At 42.7% G+C, this 18,308-nt stretch overlaps 1 protein-coding gene across 3 annotated transcripts in view; it reads left to right on the plus strand.

Moving 5' to 3' along the window:
• The window catches only part of dock11 (dedicator of cytokinesis 11), an 87,542-nt gene that overhangs the window by 13,288 nt on the left and 55,946 nt on the right, over window positions 1–18,308 (plus strand). For all 3 annotated transcript variants that reach the window (XM_017439736.3, XM_017439734.3, XM_017439735.3), the window contains exons 6-18: window positions 981–1,076; window positions 1,353–1,487; window positions 3,581–3,764; window positions 4,216–4,295; window positions 6,835–6,918; window positions 7,071–7,211; window positions 9,612–9,884; window positions 12,693–12,815; window positions 12,919–13,001; window positions 13,768–13,890; window positions 14,015–14,091; window positions 14,479–14,663; window positions 14,872–14,937. In XM_017439736.3, the coding sequence (XP_017295225.1) occupies window positions 981–1,076; window positions 1,353–1,487; window positions 3,581–3,764; window positions 4,216–4,295; window positions 6,835–6,918; window positions 7,071–7,211; window positions 9,612–9,884; window positions 12,693–12,815; window positions 12,919–13,001; window positions 13,768–13,890; window positions 14,015–14,091; window positions 14,479–14,663; window positions 14,872–14,937 (1,650 nt within the window). The remainder of the gene's footprint in view (window positions 1–980; window positions 1,077–1,352; window positions 1,488–3,580; window positions 3,765–4,215; window positions 4,296–6,834; window positions 6,919–7,070; window positions 7,212–9,611; window positions 9,885–12,692; window positions 12,816–12,918; window positions 13,002–13,767; window positions 13,891–14,014; window positions 14,092–14,478; window positions 14,664–14,871; window positions 14,938–18,308) is intronic.

Below are 18,308 nucleotides of genomic sequence, written 5' to 3' on the forward strand. Positions count from 1 at the left end.
AGCTCTGACCTGACTCAGACCCAACTTTAACACAAATCATCCCAACCTTTTCTGATTTAGTGTCGAGCTGCAGGCAGAATGTTGGCGCAGACTCCCAGTCATCCAGGACGTGGTGAACCCTAATAGTCTTTTATTTTATTGTATTTTTTTAAAGATGGTTGGGCTTCGTTTCGTGTTTGTTGAAGACACTTTGCTCTTCGTCCGAGGAGCTTTCTCCATTCAAACTGAAAAGTGCTGCTTTCCAAGCTTTAGGCACTTGTTCACATGGAAACAGTCTTTTTGTTTGTTTTTTCTTAAAATATCTTCAAAAACGCTACACCAAAAATGACCCAAAATGGTCTTTGATGAAAATTCTGCGAGGTACACCTAAAGAAAATCCTTTTCTCTGTTAAAGTTACAGAATATATTATTTAGATTTCCTTTTACTGACAGCCATGCTAGCTTTGTTTTCTCACCGTACTTCACCTTCCCTGTGTGGACAGCCCCAAAAGCTGTAGTAAGTGGCTGAACGCTCATTAAAATCAATGTCCCTCCCCTCCCTGCTGAGGGTCATTAGGGTCTTTGTTGGTCTGGTCCACATTAAGGATAATTTGGTCACATGCATGAAGGTACACATTTTTGGGAAACCCTTTGGTGATTACACTAAAACCTGACACCCGATCTTCTGTTCAGTGTTGGTCTTTTTGGACAAAGATGGCTTCCTTCACTTCTCTGTTCAAAGTATGAACATTAGGGTTTTCAAAAGAACGCCTTAAAAACTTGGAGCTCCACACTTTTATTTTGAATTGTCTTTAACGAACAAGAAAAGAAATCCAGCCACCTTTGTTTAAAAAAAAAAGAAGAAAACCTTTTAGGACTTTCTGTGGGCAGAAGCAGCAACATGAAGCTTTTGAGTGTGTGGATGTTTAATGTGCTGGAAACAGTCAGGTGAGTGTAGCGGCCTGTCCGGACTGATTTCTCCGCGCTCTGCCTTTTATCAGGACACATCATCGCTGTGCTCGCAGAGGGGGGGCATCCTGAAGCAGGGCTGGCTGCAGAAAGCCAACATCAACAGCAGTCTGTCTGTCTCCATGAGGGTGAGTCAGCAGCAGGCCTCCTGTCTGCTGTTATTCTCTGACTGCAGCGAATGAGACCGCAGCAGCGTGCAGGTACCGGACGTCAGGGAGGGGGACGCTGCAGCCACACCAGCAGATGTTTTATTCCATCTAATTGTAGTCTCATATGGGTTGAAATAAAATTTAAAGCACAAAAAGCTAATTAGACGCCACCTCCCATACTGTATTTGCCTGTTCTCAGTTGGTAAACGTTGTTGGATATAAATCTGCCTGACTGTCCTCCTGTTTGACCGGCAGGTGTTTAAACGGAGGTACTTCTACCTGTCTCAGCTCCCCGACGGCTCCTACATCCTCAACTCCTACAAGGATGAGAAGAACTTCAGGGAGACCAAGGGCTCCATCTACCTGGACTCCTGCATTGATGTTGTTCAGGTACGTCTGACTGCTTTGTGTACATACTTCTCTCCTGCGCTCACTGTGAGTTTTTTAGCTCTCGGCGTGAGCTCCTGCCCTCGTGAGAGTCTCTGTGTTTCCTCGGCTCACCACGCTGCCGGAGCTTTGAGCTGCTTTTTTTTTGGGGGGGCAGATTTACTGCATTCCAGGGTAGAAAGGACTTGTTCTGGCAGATTATGAGCGGCTTGCTGCAGCAGCTGCTGCAGCCTGTGGTACTTGTTGGTACCTCGGTCAGGTCTGGTCTGACTGCTGAGTTCAGAGAGCTGAGGAAGAAGAACTGTGTAACACTACTTTATTCCTGTTCGCAGTTTCTTCTGTATGTTTTTTGCAGTCCAACGACTTCCTCATACTTCGTACTATATTCATATATCAAAACAGTCAGCTTGATCGAGAATAGTGTGACTTTTAATACATCGAGATCTCTTCAGTTCCTTTAAAAACATTATTGTCTGAAACCTACATCAGCAAACTTTTATAATCTTCTGCTGCTTTTAGCTGCTGTCTTTCTAATTTTAGCTTTGAGCTAAGCTTTGCTAATTTTAGCTTTCAGCTACAGTTTTGCATATTTTTGTTTTCAGCTAGAGCATTGATCAGTTATGTTTTTAGTTATGCTTTTGCTAGTTTTCTGTTTTAGCTGCAGCTTTGCTAGTTTTAGGTTTCAGCTATGGTTTAGCAGATTTTAGCTTTCTGCAACTTTTTAGCTCCTTTGTTTTAGCTGATGTTTTGCTAATTGTTGCTTTTAGTTATTGTTGGCTAATTGCACCTTTCAGCTACAGTTTTGGTTATTTTTGTTTTCAGCTCCTGTAATGTTAATTTACACTTTCAGCTGTGGTTTTGCAATTTTTTTCTTTTAGCTATGGTTTTTACTAACCTTTGCTTTTAGCTATGGTTTGGAGATTTTTAAGCTTTCAGCTTTGCTATTGCTATTTTTAGGTCTTTGCTCATTTTAGCTTTTATCTATGGTTTTAAAGACAAATGTTCATAACACACACAGTGGCTTTGGAGCGTGTACGCTCAGATAAATAAACTGTAAATACAGAGTTTATTTTGTACAATATAAAGACTTAAGCATAACCTGATTACTTTGGTCCAAGTACTGAACTCTGTGGAACTCCACAACTAATGCTGATCCATGAGGAAGATCGTCTATCAGATAAATATGACTGTGACGACTGTTTAACTTTTAAGACTTTACCCTGCTTGACTTGGATGTGTAACAGTGAAACTAAGGCTGCACAATATTGAAAGAACTTGCAGTGTGCATTATTATTGTTTATTTTTGCGATGGCAATGTCAGCTTGGATGAACCCACATTTTCCTCACTCCCCATTATCTCGTCTGTCATCATTGTCATTTAAAGTAGGTGTGGCATCGAGGCCAGTGATACTCTGTTGGGTTGATCAAATATATTATTAGCAGCAGAACATGAACGTATGGTACTTGAAATATACCAGCCGATGATTTATCGCAGTCCTTCAAGATACTGATATTTACAACAATAATTTTCCAACACATTGTGTAACTCGTTTGTTGCACTTTTTAGGTCTTTAGATCTCTTACTCTGAACAGACAAGCCTCAAGCTGGAGAACAAATTATTACTCTGGTTGTGTTTTCTGTTTATATTCTTCTTTCCTCAGCGGCCGACACATGACTTCAGTGTTTAGCTCCAATACTGGGGGAAATTGCAAAATCTTAGGATTAGATCATCTGAGCATGTGATTTGTTTCAAAGAGACTGTTGTAAAGCCACTGGAATGAGGCAACATTTTCAGAATTTTTTTTTTGTTATTAATTTAGTTATAGTTGTGTGTTTATTTTTCTCTGTTTAACTGCTCCCTTCCAGTTTGGTGTTTTGTGGCGTTGTAGTTTCTTAGCAGGACGCTGTGGTTGGAAAGAGTGCGGCAGAAATATTTACTTACCTGAAGTGCTTCAACTTTTACTTTCCCTTTACAGTCAAACTCTCCACATGAACACCAAGTAGCAGGCTGTTCTGACTGTAGGGCCTTTTGAAACCACAAAAGGGGACATTCTGGAAAGCTTGGCTCAAAATTTCTGAATGATCCCTTCCTCAGAGTCCTAAGATGCGGCGCAACAGCTTCGAGCTGAAGATGCAGGACCGCTACAGCCACTTCCTGGCTGCAGACAGTGAAGCAGAGATGGAGGAGTGGGTGGTGACGCTCCGACAGGCTCTGCAGAGCAGCGCCGAGGCCGGCCAGGACAAGAGGAACGGAGCCGAGCCGCTGGACTGCGCTGCAGGTCTGATGTTCTCTCCCTACATCAAAGACACACACTCGCATATTTATCGTCAAAGGCGCCTGAGGCAGCAATAATCCTGTTTCACCATTGTCCAAAAAACTGACTGATTTCAGTCTGAGCTGTGAGAAATCTCCTGGAATCAATCCCATCCAAAACATGTTCAGAACCGCAGCTACGGGTTATTTGTGTGGCTGAACTCCTCTGGTTTTATGTCGTTTGCATGTTGCTAACACACTCTGCAGCATATTCCAGTGAAATCCAATAAGCTTGGTATATATTTCTTTTTTTTCTGCTGCTGATGAGAGACTGGGAGGCAGCCCAGTTCAAGTTCAGTCTTCTCAGTCAGCAGACAGCACATTTTTAATTTGCTTCTAAGACCGGCCCATCAGAGACGGCGCAGAGTGTGGGGAAACGGTTCTGTTGATGCACGATTTCTGTTCTGCTTAATCAGATGACGACTCTTCGAGCCAAGGCAAAGGAGAGAGCCTGCAGGAGAGCCAGGGGAGGAGCTTACACACTGAGCTTATGAAGGTATGAAGGCTGGATGGACCGTTGAGCTGAAACCATTAAATATGTGTTCAGAAACATGGCTGTCCTTAGTCTGACTGCTGCTGCAAATAAACATAATAAAATAAAATACTTCTAAAGAAACATGGGATGGTTTCAATAAGGACTTGGCAATAAAACTTAAAACTAATATTTTGAAACTTTATCTTGATGCACAATAAAGAGGCAAGTACTAATTTGTTTGTATCCTTTTGTCAGTGAAAGATAAATCCAGAAAAGGTGGGTGCAATAACTTGAAACTGACCAAAGTAATAAAAATAAAAAAAATGTCCTAATGTTCAGTGTTCCTGCACTGAAGCTCTCAAATGTCAAATCCCACAATTTCCCTGTTGTCTATTTATTTTTTTGTTTTGCTTGTCATTAATATTTAAAACTATTCAAGGGGCAAAAACACTCTTAGTAGAGAAAGATCAGGAAGTAATGGGAAGTGGGCTTTTTTGCCTAATGATTAGCATTTTAATAAAAGAACAGCTTATTTTTAGATCAAAAGAAACATTTAATATGAAAATCTAATCCCAAAGTTTAACCTTAAATCCATTCAACCATTAAATAAATTGAAAGAGGCACCGTTGAGTCGTTGACATGTGTTTTTTGTGTTATTAAACCCCTCCCTGCACCCTCTGCTGCGCACACAAACATCTCTCCATTTTGTCTGCAGGCAGTCAGAGCTGAAACGACTGAAGGCTCTCACTTGGATTTGTTTGTCTACATACGGAGCTCTGCTTGCTCCTCCTTTCTCTGTCTGACTGCATGTGTGTCTCTGTCCTCTAGTGTTTTTGTGTCTGTGTTGCTTGGCGAGCAGACACCACTCTGCAGAGTGAGGGCTGCCTCTTTGTTTCTTCTAACCCAGCTCACTGCTGGGACGAGACAATTTGTTTAGAAAGTAATCAATAAAACCAACCGCTGTCGTGGAGCTTTAGCACTTTGTCAGCAGAGGATGAGATAAACCAGAATATCACATTTTGAAGGGTGCCAACGCAGCTGCTGCTCAAAATTCCAATATAACTTTGTAATAATCTGAGCTCAGAAAAAAAAGCAGACCTTCTGATATATTAAGAGAAACAAGTGATCAAAAAAAGGGTTTAAGCTGCTGCCAGTGGCTCATTATGGTCGCCATGGTAACTGCACACCTGTGTCTCTCATTCTTTGAATGCTAAGTTAATGAGAGGCAGACAGAAACAAAAAGCCTGAAAAATAAGCCTTAAACAAGCAGTTGTTGTGTGAAAACTACAAACCAAATCTAAACGGTTCTTGAATTGTGAGCAGCAGAAGACTCTGATGGGCATACATGCGAGTGTTTTTCTTTCTACTGTTTTATGTAGGAGATATGTGAAGTGAAAAACAATCCCTGACTTTGAAGAGAATAATTTAAGCTAAAATATAACTGAATGTCTGTGGAAGGGGGTGGGTGGACTGAAGAGACATATTGGGTGAAAGATGAAAGAAATGCCTGTTTTGGTGTATAACCTGTAGAGTTAAGGGAGTAAAAACAGTTTGAAGAACTTCGTCAGCTCAAAAGTTAGTGAGACGTCATCAACTGTGAGTTGAACATTCTGTGGAAAGACCATCAAAATGCCAGTTCAGGCAGTTCAGATTGTTAAAGCTTAAGGAACAGAAGCTAAAAGAAGCAGAATATAAAGACAGAATAGTAGCAAAAAGTTAAAAGCAGCAAAACGTTTTTTAAAACTTGCAAAACTTTAAAGTATCAAAACACTAGCCAAACATTGGGAAACACTAGCTAAAAGTAGCAAAATGCTAGCCAAAAGTAATAGTATTAGCATTCGCAAAATTAGCATTAAGAAAATTAAGATTAATAATATTAGCAGTTGTAGAGTTTACATTAGTATTTTAGACTTGGCAGTAGCACAATTTGCATTAGTAGAATTAGTATTAGAAGTAGTAGAATAAGCAGTAATAGTATTAGCATGAGCCGAATTAGCATTAGTAGCAGTGCCTTTAGCAGAATTCACATTAGTAGTTTTAGCATTAGCAATAGCAGAATTACTATGAGTAGAATTAGCATTATTAGAATTAGTATTAGTAGAATAAGCATTAGAAGAAGTGACATTAGTAGTTTTAGCGTGAGCGGCAGTAGTATTAGCAGTAAAAAATTAATATCAGTGGAATTAGCATTAGCAGTTAGCATAATCGGTAGCAAAATGAACGTGTTAGAAGGATGCTGAAGATATCTGTGTATTTTAATATGGAAAATATTTGTAAACAAAGTTCAATATTCTGAATAGTATAAATGTTATAGCACCCATCTCTTGAACGAGTCAAATGTTTTAATATAAGAACAGTTTGCAGACTGAGGTAGATGCTGAAAAAGGTACAGAAAAAGAAAAAATAGGAATAACAACATTATGAATGCTGACTCAGTATTCAGTTCAAACAATAAGGGTGATTCAGTGATTAGACACTGGCATCATTAAAGATGCAGGCGAAGGAGAAATGAAGAAAAGCAAGATTACACAGCATCTTTCCTCATGTTCCTGTTTTACAGTACGCCAGGGAGACCGAGCAGCTGAATAAGATCAACAGGAACGAGGGCAGACTGAAGCTTTTCTCCCTGGATCCTGAAACGCAGGTAAAACAACACATAATTTATTTATTTCGCTATTGATTCACTCTCTTTGATCTGCCCTCCTCCCTCCATTTCCTCCTGATCCGCCTCTGTGTTCTTCCTGCTCACACCGCTCTCCCCCCTCTCCCTCTCCCTCCCTCCTGTCTGATACCCAGAGGCTGGACTTCTCGGGCATCGAGCCAGACGTGAAGCCGTTCGAGGAGCGCTTCGGTCGGCGCATCATGGTCAGCTGCCACGACCTCGCCTTCAGTCTGCAGGGCTGCGTTAACGAGAGGGCCGACGGTGTCCTCACCAACGTACGTCGTCAGCTTCACGTCACACCTTCACTTCCTTTCTGCTCCTTAACTTGCACGACTACGAAACATAAAAACATCCATCATACCACATTTATAAAAACCTCTCTATAAACCCTTTAGCAAATCCCGCATGTGCTTCATGTAGGTTGATGCTGCAGCTGGACTTTTGTCCTTATAAAGTGAAAACTGAACAGTCAAATCAACTGTGAACAGGAAAGTGTTTCAGAGCACGCAGCATTGCTTTCTCCACCCCAGATTTAGCTCCATGCCCTCACTCTGCAGCACTGCTCCAGATAATACGCCTTCATTATTCATGTTGGCTGAAAGGCTTCGGGAAGAAGCGGCGCAGGACCAGGGAACAACTGGAGACACTTCCGGTGCCTTCTACACGCACGTCGGAAAAGTTTTAAAGCAAACTCTTCCTGTTTACTTTGATTAAACTGCTTCAGTCGTGCTCGGAATGAGGCTGATTCAAAAAGGGAGCTAGTGTGATGAATGTGGCGCTCCTGATGGCGTGATGCAGCAGTTTCCACTTCTGCCAGAGAGGCTTTCTGGAGTCATAAAACCTCCTCCTCCTCCTCCTCCATTAGAGAAATAACCCGACTCATATTTGTGGCTTGAAAGCAGCACACGCTCCTCCTCTCTCCCTGCCTCGTTTGCAGTCAGCCTCACGTTGGTCCATCGGTCCAACATGGCAGAAATATTCGACCTGTCAAATACTTCTGGGCCTCTAGAGGAAACGTTTGTTTTCAGTGTGATCTAATAGAATATAAACATTTACACTAATACTTAGTTTTCTGCAAGTTCGGCCACTGGTTATCATGAATCTAATCAGTATTGGACATGTTTTTGTAGAAAAGACGCTCAAGTAAAGTCTGTGATAATTGTAATGTCTGGGGGAGAATGCCAACCCAAGTTTTGTTCAAGAACACGCAGAATGAAACCTGTTTTAAAAGAACCAAATCATGCATCAGAACACAGTTAGTGAACTTTTCAAGAGCTGGAATTCCTTAATGTCAGAGTTTTAAATGTCAGAGAAAAGAGAATAAAATGGCCTTTAACTCATGATTGGCAAGAGGTTTATGTTAATACATACTGTGCATTTCTAGATATATTTCTGTTGTATAATCATTATTGTCCTCTAATAGCACTTTGACAAAAACTAAAAAAAATATAAAGAACCTCAAAAAACACAAGGTTTGGAAAAAGCTTGTAATAAGAAAAATAACTTGTATAGAGAATCTATATAACACTGAATATAGGAAAAGGAGTAAAAGTATGAAACGTATAAAAACTGTTTACCAGCTGATTGCAGACAAAAAGAGCACTATCAACGAGTTTTGCAAAAACATCAAAGTCACATGAAAGCTGTTTGGGATGTTATCAATGAGGTGATTAATAAGCAGTGATAAGGATTTTCCATCATAACTGAGGGAATAGTAAATGAGTATAATAAGTATTTCTGCCCATGTCAGAAGCACTAATGCGCCTCCATACCATCAGAGAGGCAGACTTTTGAACTGTGCGCTGATAACAGGCTGGGTGGTCCCGCTCCTCTTTAGTACGGAGGATGTGGCGTTTGCGGTTTTCAAAAAAAGAAAATTCAATTTTCAATTTGTCTGACCCCAGAACAGTTCTCCTCTTCCCCTCAGTCCATCTTAACTGAGCTTTGGTCCAGAGAAGACAGCAGAGTTTCTGGATGGTGTTCACATCTGGCTTCTTCTCTGCCTGATAGAGCTTTAAGCAGCATCAGTGGATGTCAGGGTGAGCTGTGTTTACAGACAATGATCTGTGGAAGTGTTCCTGAGTCCATGCAGTGATGTCCAGAACAGAACCACACCTGTTTTTACTGCAGTGGCCCCTGAGAGAGATCACAGCATCTAATAATGACTTTCACCCTTGACCTTTGACCTCAGAGATTTCTTCATATTCTTGAAATCTCTTGATGATATTATGAACTGTAGATATATTCATATATTCAAAGCCCTCCCAATTTTCTGTTCAGGAACATTCTTCTGAAACTGTTCCATTATTTTTAGACAGTTTTTCTCAGACTGGTGAACCTCATTTTTTCCAGAAAAGTTAAATTTGTTTAGTTTAATGAAATTATATGTTTGCTGTGCTCCATTGTCAATAAAAATATGGGTTTATAAGCTTTACAAAGAAAAAAGAAAATTATTTACATTTTGCATAATATCCCAACTTTTTCAGGATTGGGACTGTAGTTGAATATTATTAGCTTAGACATGCAAAAGTAAGATGTGATGCGACACAAATCTGTATGGTTCGCCTAGTGGGATATTTTTAAATGTAGGAGACCATAACAATGCCTATTTTTAATTTTTTTTTATTCATATGACACCTTTAACCCTCTCCTGTCTCTGCTGCACGCTGGCGTAGGTGGAGCCGTTCTTCATCAGCCTCGCCCTCTTCGACGTCTCCAAGAGCTGCAAGATCTCGGCCGACTTCCACGTGGACCTAAACCCGCCGTGCGTCCGGGAGATGCTGGCCGACACCTCGGCCCAACTCTCTCCTTCGTCGGACTCCGAGGGAGGAGAGGGAGGGGGAGGAGGAGGAGGAGGAAGAGTCATGGTGAACGGAGACTGCGGGAAAGGAAACGGCCTGCCCGTCCTGCAAAGGGTCTCGGAGGCTCTGCTGCGCTTCCCCACTCAGGTAGGAATCAGGATCAGGTCCAAAACCTGAATGAGTTCTTTGTAAGACGGACGCATTATGTAATGGCTCTGCCTGCCCATCTGTCTGTCTGTGGACAGTTTCTTGTCCGAGCTCTAAACTGATAACCCTTAAACACAGAAATGTCAAACTGCACAGCTGGGCGCCTCATGGGTCAAGGATGATCCCTATTGATTTCAAGGTCACAGGGTCAATGGTCAAAGTCGCAGGTCACCCCTTTGTGACAACCTTGTCTGTGCTCTAACTCTGAAACCGTGTGATGTAGGAATGTCAAACTGCACAGCTGGACAGCTCCTCTATGAATGATGATCTCTATTGATTTCAAGGTGATGGGGTCAAAGGTCGCAGGTCACCCTTTTGTGAAACCCTCATCTGTATTCTACCTCTGCAACCGTGTAATGTAGGAATGTCAAACTGCACAGCTGGACACCTAAGGAGTCAATGATAATCCCATCTGATTTTAAGGCCACCGGGTCAAAGGTCAAGGTCACACGTCACCCCTTTGTCTAAACCTTGTCTATTCTCCTGCTTCACATCTGACTAACATAAAATTGTCAAACCCTTGGTTCATTAGATTGGACCTATTTACATTGCTGTTGCCAGATTTACAGTTATTGTGACATTATAACAGAGTTTAAAGTCCTTTTCTTTTAACCTTTCTGTAGTCTCAAGGAAGATGTAATTTGTTCTGTTAGGCTCTCACACCTCATGTACCCTGGTGGTGTATAGGTGGATCAAATTTGAATGTGTATATGTGTCCTAATTTGAGGACTGCGTTGTCTCCAGCAAATATGTGGATGACTTGATGATATTTTAGTAGTCCTAGCTGGTGTTGAGTCATTACTTACCATCTGCATTCTCTCCATGAAGTTGAGTTTGTTACCACTTGTGCTTCAGTACATATTTCTTCCCATTTATCTGGAGATATTTCTGTCTTGCATGTAATGTAGAGTTTTCAGCCATAGATAGAAATATATGAGAAGGGTAGCTTATAAATCTCACCCTGCCTGGTTAGTCTGTGGTTACTCTGTGTCCTCAGTCCTGCTTTGATTTTAAAGCGCCCTCCTGCAGCTCCGTGAGGTGACAGACTGCTGAGTCAGCATCTAGCTCTGAAGCCTGCTCAGGTTTCCTGTGTTTACTTCAGCTGACCTGATTATACGGTTAAAAAAACCTAAACCTTTAGTTCTAATGGTTGATATGAGGGCGTAACAATGCAAATAAGTTTTGTTTGCAAAATATCTCCTGAACCCGTGTATGGATTTTAATGAGCCTCTCAGAGAGTAATCACTGAATGCACGTTTACAACTGATTACCTTTTGGACTCAACCCAGTTCAAGATGGCTGCTGCAGCTAATCAACCTTAGCCTATACAGAAATAGTTACATGTTAGTGTATTTTTCAGATATTGAGGTAAAATTTGGTGTGGTAGTAGCTGTGAGTCATTCACAGCACATACTGTAAGCACTAACAGATGATGGGAGGTATCACTATTTTACATGAGACTGCACAAAATGTTATTTTCAAGGTTTGACCAAAATATCTAAACTTCTGTCATTTCTTAACAATGAGATGGTCTTAGTTTCAAACTCTGGCATGAAGGGCGGTGGGTGATATGCATTCCCCGTAGGAATGCTTGGCTTTTAATTTTGTGTATGATTTTATCAGTGTCTAACTTGGTTGTAGAGGAGTTTTTGGCCCACTCTTCTTTCCATTGTTGCTTCAGTTCATTGAGGTTTGCAGATGTTCGTTTCTGCTCAGCTCTCTGAAGGTTGAGGTTCTGGACTCTCACTGGACCATTACAACACTTTGATTCTTTTCTTTCTGAGCCGTTCTGTTGTAGATCAGCTGCTGTGTTTGGGATCATTGTCCTGTTGCTTCATGACCCAGTTGGGTCCAAGCTTCAGCTGCCAGACAGGTGGCCATTTTGACTCTAGAATATGTTGGTATTCAGAGGAGCTCATGTCAACTCAGTGACTGCAAGGAGCCCAAGTCATCAACCCTCCACTGCCGTGCTTAAAATTATGAGGTGTTTGTGCTGATATGCTTACTTGGTTTTCTCTTGGACTGATTTTTCTGAGACGCTGGTGTCGGCACTGAAGCTCGTGTGTGAGTGTTGGATCCGGCTCAGTCCTGCAGGTGCTGTGAGGTCAGCACCCACCTCTCGCTGCTCCTGTGATCGAGACACTCCGTGAGACCAGGCGCAAATTAACAGATGCACCTTCGGTCCTTTCCATAACAAAAGATACGAGCTGCTCCTCGGAGTATAAAAGAGTCCAAATGCTGCAAGTCACCATCTGTTAACGCTTCAGGTTCCACGTCTGTGATTAGAGTCCCGTTTTAGCTCAGCAGACCTCAGTTTAATGTAGGTGCTCCACCTCCATCAGCTGTGGCTGGGAGGAGGTGTGGCCTCTTCCAGTTTGTCACATGATTCACACGGGCCGTGACACAGTTCGGATTATTCTGTCGTTTGAAGCTGTGTAAACCTCTCTGTAGGAACCGTTTTGAAACCAAACAATGCTGTTAAAGCTGCAAACCGAAGGCATCTAAATGACCTCACCTTGAGCCTCGTCACACCAGACCAAATATAGACGTGACCCAGTGTGGGTTTCCTGCGCAGCCCCAGTTAGCCTCGGCTGCTTCCTCTGCGCTCAGCTCTCGGTGCATCATGGGAGAGATTTAAACCACAAATGCAGTTTAGATCTCAGTCGCTGGTGACTTCCTGCTGGGTTTGAGCTCAGATCAGTGTGATCATGTGACCTCTGATCTAACCTGAGTGTTAAACCCTTGCAGGGCATCTTCTCAGTGACCAACCCCCACACGGACATCTTCCTGGTGGCCCGGGTGGAGAAGGTGCTGCAGAACGGCATCACGCACTGCTCCGAGCCGTACATCAAGACCTCTGACATCACCAAGGTCCCCCTTCACACACACACACACCGCCGTTAACATTCAGCACGTTTCAAGCTGCACCCGCTGCTCTGGGATCAGCGTTTACCGTCTGTCTTTGTGTCCACAGACGGCCCAGAAGGTGCTCAAAGCTGCTAAACAGACGTGCCAACGCCTGGGCCAGTACAGGATGCCGTTCGCCTGGGCGGCCAAGTAAGACGGGACAAATCTGTTTGGGTTCAGATTTGAAGGGACTTCACGCCTCAGATCGAGCCAGTTTAAAAGGAACTGTTTTACATTAGCTTTGCATTAATGGGTACTAGTGGAGAAACATTGTTCTTCTGTTTCTGTCACTACTCCTCTCACTGCTTTGTTAAAAAAAAAAAAATCTAACAAAACACACCAAAGTATACGACTTGATCAGGAGCAGTGTGCTCGAAGTTTTGGTAACAGTACATCGTACAGCTTAGGTGAAAAAAAAATGTGAACAATCTCCCCCTTAGTTTGGTTTTTGGCCAAATAAGTAAGAAAACCCAGTTTCACACACACAAAAACATCATCCGCCTTTAAATTTGGCCTTTGGATAGCCCCTGCTCTACAGTTCACACATCAGAACTACAGCCTTCTGTTAGCTTAGATCAGGGGTGGGCAACCCTGTTCCTCGAGGGCCACTATCCTGCATGTTTTCCTTGTTTCTCTGCTCCAACACACCTGATTTGAATCAATGGGTGAATTACAGGCTTCTGCAGAACATGAAGAGGTGATTTAACCACTGAATCAGGTGTGTTGGAGCAGAGAAACAAGGAAAACATGCAGGGTGGTGGCCCTCGAGGACCAGGATTACTGGGTTTTAGAGAAGCGGATGTTTGTTGTAGCTGCGGTGCGATGCCCTTCTTCAGGAATCTTCTAGTTCTCCGTGAAATCCCCTGCTCTCCGGACCGAACGAAGCTGTCTGTGTTTCCTGCTCGTTCTGATCCAGGCAGGTGTTCAAAGACGGTCAGGGCAGCCTGGACATGGACGGCAGGTTTTCGCCTCTCTACCGCCAGGACAGCAGCAAGATGTCCTCCGACGACCTCCTCAAGCTGCTGGCCGACATCAGGAAGTGAGTCAGCATCACCTCCCGCCTTATTTAACACTTGGTCACTGTTTCACACGAACAGTCCAGTCAGGAAATTGGAGCTCATCTTTATTTAGTTGTAAAAGCTTCTTTTTTTTCTTCTTTTCAGACCCGAGAAGAACAAACTCCAGATCATCCCAGGACAGCTGAATGTGACCATTGAATGTGTCCCTCCTGATTTATCAAGTACGTTCTGCCCACAGGCTCCCTATATGTGCTAACTTTTATACTTTTTAAAAAATTTCGCTTCATTTATTTATTTTCCCCATAGAAATGCATCGAGGAGGACCAGATCAGTTGATCGTTTTCTAAAAGATATAAGACTAAAAAATGAATGACTCAGTTTTATCTAATTGTTTTATCACCCACCTCTGAAGGTGGCTGTGCATGTTTGTTTGCCTGTCTGTTAGCAAAATATCTCAAGATTCACTGGGTGGATTTTGGTGAAACTCTCAGGAAGTAGTTATTAGACATTCATCTCTGAGTGATTACCTTTTGGAGTCAACCCCATTGAAGATGCTGCAGCAGGTGAGGTCCGACTCTCTAACCCTAACCCTGCTCTCTGTCCTGTAGACACTGTGACGTCGTCTTACGTCCCCGTCAGACCCTTCGAGGACGGCTGCGAGCGGGTGTCCGTGGAGATCGAGGAGTTCCTGCCCGAGGAGGCCAAGTACAACCACCCGTTCACCACGTACAAGAACCAGCTCTACATCTACCCCTCCCAGCTCAAATACGACAACCAGAAGACCTTCACCAAGGTGTGTGTGTGTGTGTCTGAGCGCGAGCCATGCGATCACGAGGGCAGCGGCGTGTGGATCTCTGTCACCAGGAGCTGTCGCTGCCTGCGGAGGGGTGAAGCAGATGTGACAGATTGGGCTCAGTGGGTCGGGTCGCTTAGCATTTCTTCAGCTGTGTGTGTTCGTGTGTGTGTTGACTCGTGTTTTTTTTTTTTTTTTTTCACGTCAGGCTCGAAACCTCGCCGTCTGCATGCAGTTCAGAGATTCAGACGAAGAGGGAGCGGCTCCTTTAAAGGTGAGTCGTTGCTCTTCTCTGTTGTGAGATTTCCGAAGGAGGCAGTTTAGAGCGGTTTCCTGCGACGTGCAGCGTTCTAAATGGAAGCACACATATCCAGCCCTGCCTAAATGTTTGACTCATCCTTAAGTGACTGAATGCTGATTCAGCACAATTGTTTTCCTGATTTTTATTTATCTGTAGGTTTTTCCAATCTAACTATTTCTGTATACTTTTCCATTATTTTAGCCTGTCACATATTAAAACGTTTGGCTTATTCATGAGATGGATGCTATGACTTTTGGTTTTGGTAACTTTTTTACTTTTGAAAATATTTAACTTTATTTTCAAATGTTTTCCTCATAGAAATGCATTGAGATCTCTTATAATTCCTTCAACAACATGATTCTCTTTGAAATCTGCTTCAGCATCTAGATCTACTTTTGTCTTCTAATGCTACGTTTAGCTTGTACCTAGCAGTTTTGTTCCTTTTAGCTAGTGTTTTCCCTTTTTTAGCCAGCCCTTTTGGTACTTTTACCTTGTAACTACTATTTTGCTACATTTAGCTAGCCTTTTTCTTCCTTTAGCTTTTAGCTAGTGTCTTTCAGGGCTCAGTTCAAAAGCCTGCCTCTCTGATGGTATGGGGGTGCATTAGTGCCTCTAGGATGGGCAGCTTCTAAAAATGGTACAATTTCTTAGATTAAACATTTGATAAATTTACTGTCTCATTGAAGATAAAATATTGGTTTATGAGATTTGCCAATCATTGTATTTAGTTTTTCTTTACATTTTACACAAACTCCCAAGATTGTCAGAGATCCTGTTGGATCAGTTCCTGTAAGTGTGAACATGAAGGTCAGCTGATGGTGAAAATCTCAGTAAAAAGTGAGGGACCTTAGAGGTTAAACATGACAAAGTTTTCTTTTTATTTCTGCTCACTGAGTGGAAGTGAAGGATCAGCTGACTGGTCTGAAGAGAAAATTCTCCAGAAACTGGTGATGACTGCTCAGAGAGGCTGATGAAAGGTCCCACTTGTCTCTGTCTCTCTTTATATGAGAAGATTGTTGTTCTTTTCACTTTTTTTTAGTGAGCGAGCTCCACAGAACTGCTTTGACATCATCCGCCAAAACAATCACGGCTGATGCTGTTGATTAGGTGGAGTCAGACGGAGGAGGCAGCAGCCAGTCGCGCGTGTCGTGCCTCACGTGTTTCAGGCTGGAACAATGCTCAGAGTGAAGCTGTGGACAAACAGGGAGCAGCAGCCAACAGCACCTCACCTCCCTGGAGATTTAATCAGAGGTGGCGGAAGCTCAGGAAGCTCAGGAACCAGACACAAAATGTGACCGAGAGGAAGTTCACTGGGAGCACACCTTCTCAGCTAAAGATACACACTTCATGAAACTGATAGTTCCTCTCTGATCTGTTGAGAAAATATCTATAAGCAAATATCTCACACAAACAGTATGGGTTGTGAATGACTCTCATCTACAACCACACCAAATTTTAGCACAATACCTGTACTATATTCTTAATTATAGCCATATTTGTGTTTTTTGAGGTCCCTTGACTGTGTCCCTTGACCATCTTGAATTAGGTTTGCTCCAAAAGCTAATCAGTTGTACATGTACATCCGATGATCATTCCTGGAAAGTTTGATTAAAATCTGTCCAGTGGTGTACAAGATATTTTGCAAACAGACAAATAAGATTGACTCCAACAGTTAGTTCTGAAGTTTTAATCAAATGTCTCGTTTAGTCTTTTAGCATTCAGAATATATGCTGGGGCTCAGTCTCAGCTACTACCACACCAAATTCTAGGACAATATCTGTATCCGTGACAGAGTTATAGTCATTCTTGTGTTTGCGGAGGTTGCTTAGTTGTGGCAGCCATCTTAAATCAGGTTGACCCCAAAATTTAATCAGTTGTAGATGTCTATCCAGTGATTATTTTCTGAGAGTTTAATTAAAATGCGCCCTGCAGCTCATGAGTTATTTTGCTAACAGACACACACAGACTCGGGCAAAATCGTTATTGCTCTCCTTTCGCCTTTGAGCGGCGGCTTTGATGATGAATCAAAGCCGCATGAAGTCTGTATCAGCTTTGCTCAGTGTCGAGTCCTGTGTGGGACAGTACAAGCTGCAACAGGACAGTGTGTGTGAGCGATAAGATCCTCCACCCATACCTCCACCCTCATCCCGAGTCAGTTAATCAGGACTCCCATCGGGTTGCTCTCTGCCACTCTCAGGGCCTCCTAATGTGTTTTTCTGCAGCACAGCCCAAACTATTTCCCTTCTGCAGCCCTGACGGTCCCCTCCTTCCTCCTCCACCTTATTGGAATTTAAAGCCCCTTGGAGTTCATCTGGTCCCAGCGCAGCCGGGTCGGTGACCCGCTCTCCCATCAGCTGGTTGCCACGGCTCTGTCCGGATTTTGGCCAGCTCAGCTTGTTATTCTTCATTAGGGACGGCTTGGATCTTTAGCGTCCTAATTATATCGCTGCGCCGTCTGAGCAGCTCTAAATTCTTCTTCGCCTCCTCGTTAAAAAAAAAAAACCCACCTGACCTGGTCTGGTTTGATCCAGTTGACAAACTGTATTTTCCCACAGGTCTGCCTGCAACACAGGCTCCTGCTCTGTGAAACACATCATGTTAGACATCTCGTAGTCCCACCTCTGAATGGGTCAAACTGACTTTAGTTCGGCCCTGACATTTAAACACATAGTGACTCTAAAGCTTAATGTACAGCCCCTAAATCAGAATACGTTGAGACATTTTGTAAAATAAAACAAAATGCAGTGATTTGCAGATCATGTTAGCCCGTATTTTATTCACAACACAACATTGTAAGCACTAAATGTTTAAACTAAGAGATTGCACCATTTAAAAAATAATACTAATAATAATTTGGAATCTGATGGCAACAATGTATCTCCATACAATTTGTTACAAAACCATGTTTCCCTCTGTGAAGCATCCCTTCTTCTTTTAACATCAGTCTGTAAACATCTAGAGCTGAGGAGAGCAGCTGCTGGAGGTTTTGGAGGAATATTGTCCCGTTCTTGTCTGATGGAGGATTCTAGCTGCTCAACAGTCCTGGGTCATCTTGGCCTGATGGGAGCAGATGTTGCTCCAAAACCTGCATATTCTTTTTTGCGTTGATGGTGCTTTTCCAGATGTGTAAGCTGCCCATGCTAGAGGCACTAATGTACCCCCATACAATCAGAGAGGCAGGCTTTTGAACTGAATGCTGATAACAGGCTGGATGATCCCTTTCCTCTTTGGTACAGAGGATATAACATTTGTGGATTCCAAAAGGACTTTCAAATTTTGATTCATCTGACCATAGCATAGTTTTCCATTTTGTCTCAGTCCTTTTAAAACGAGCTTTGGTTTTT

The sequence above is a fragment of the Kryptolebias marmoratus genome, linkage group LG7 (genome assembly GCF_001649575.2).
Source record: "Kryptolebias marmoratus isolate JLee-2015 linkage group LG7, ASM164957v2, whole genome shotgun sequence".
Taxonomy (NCBI): Eukaryota; Metazoa; Chordata; class Actinopteri; order Cyprinodontiformes; family Rivulidae; genus Kryptolebias; species Kryptolebias marmoratus.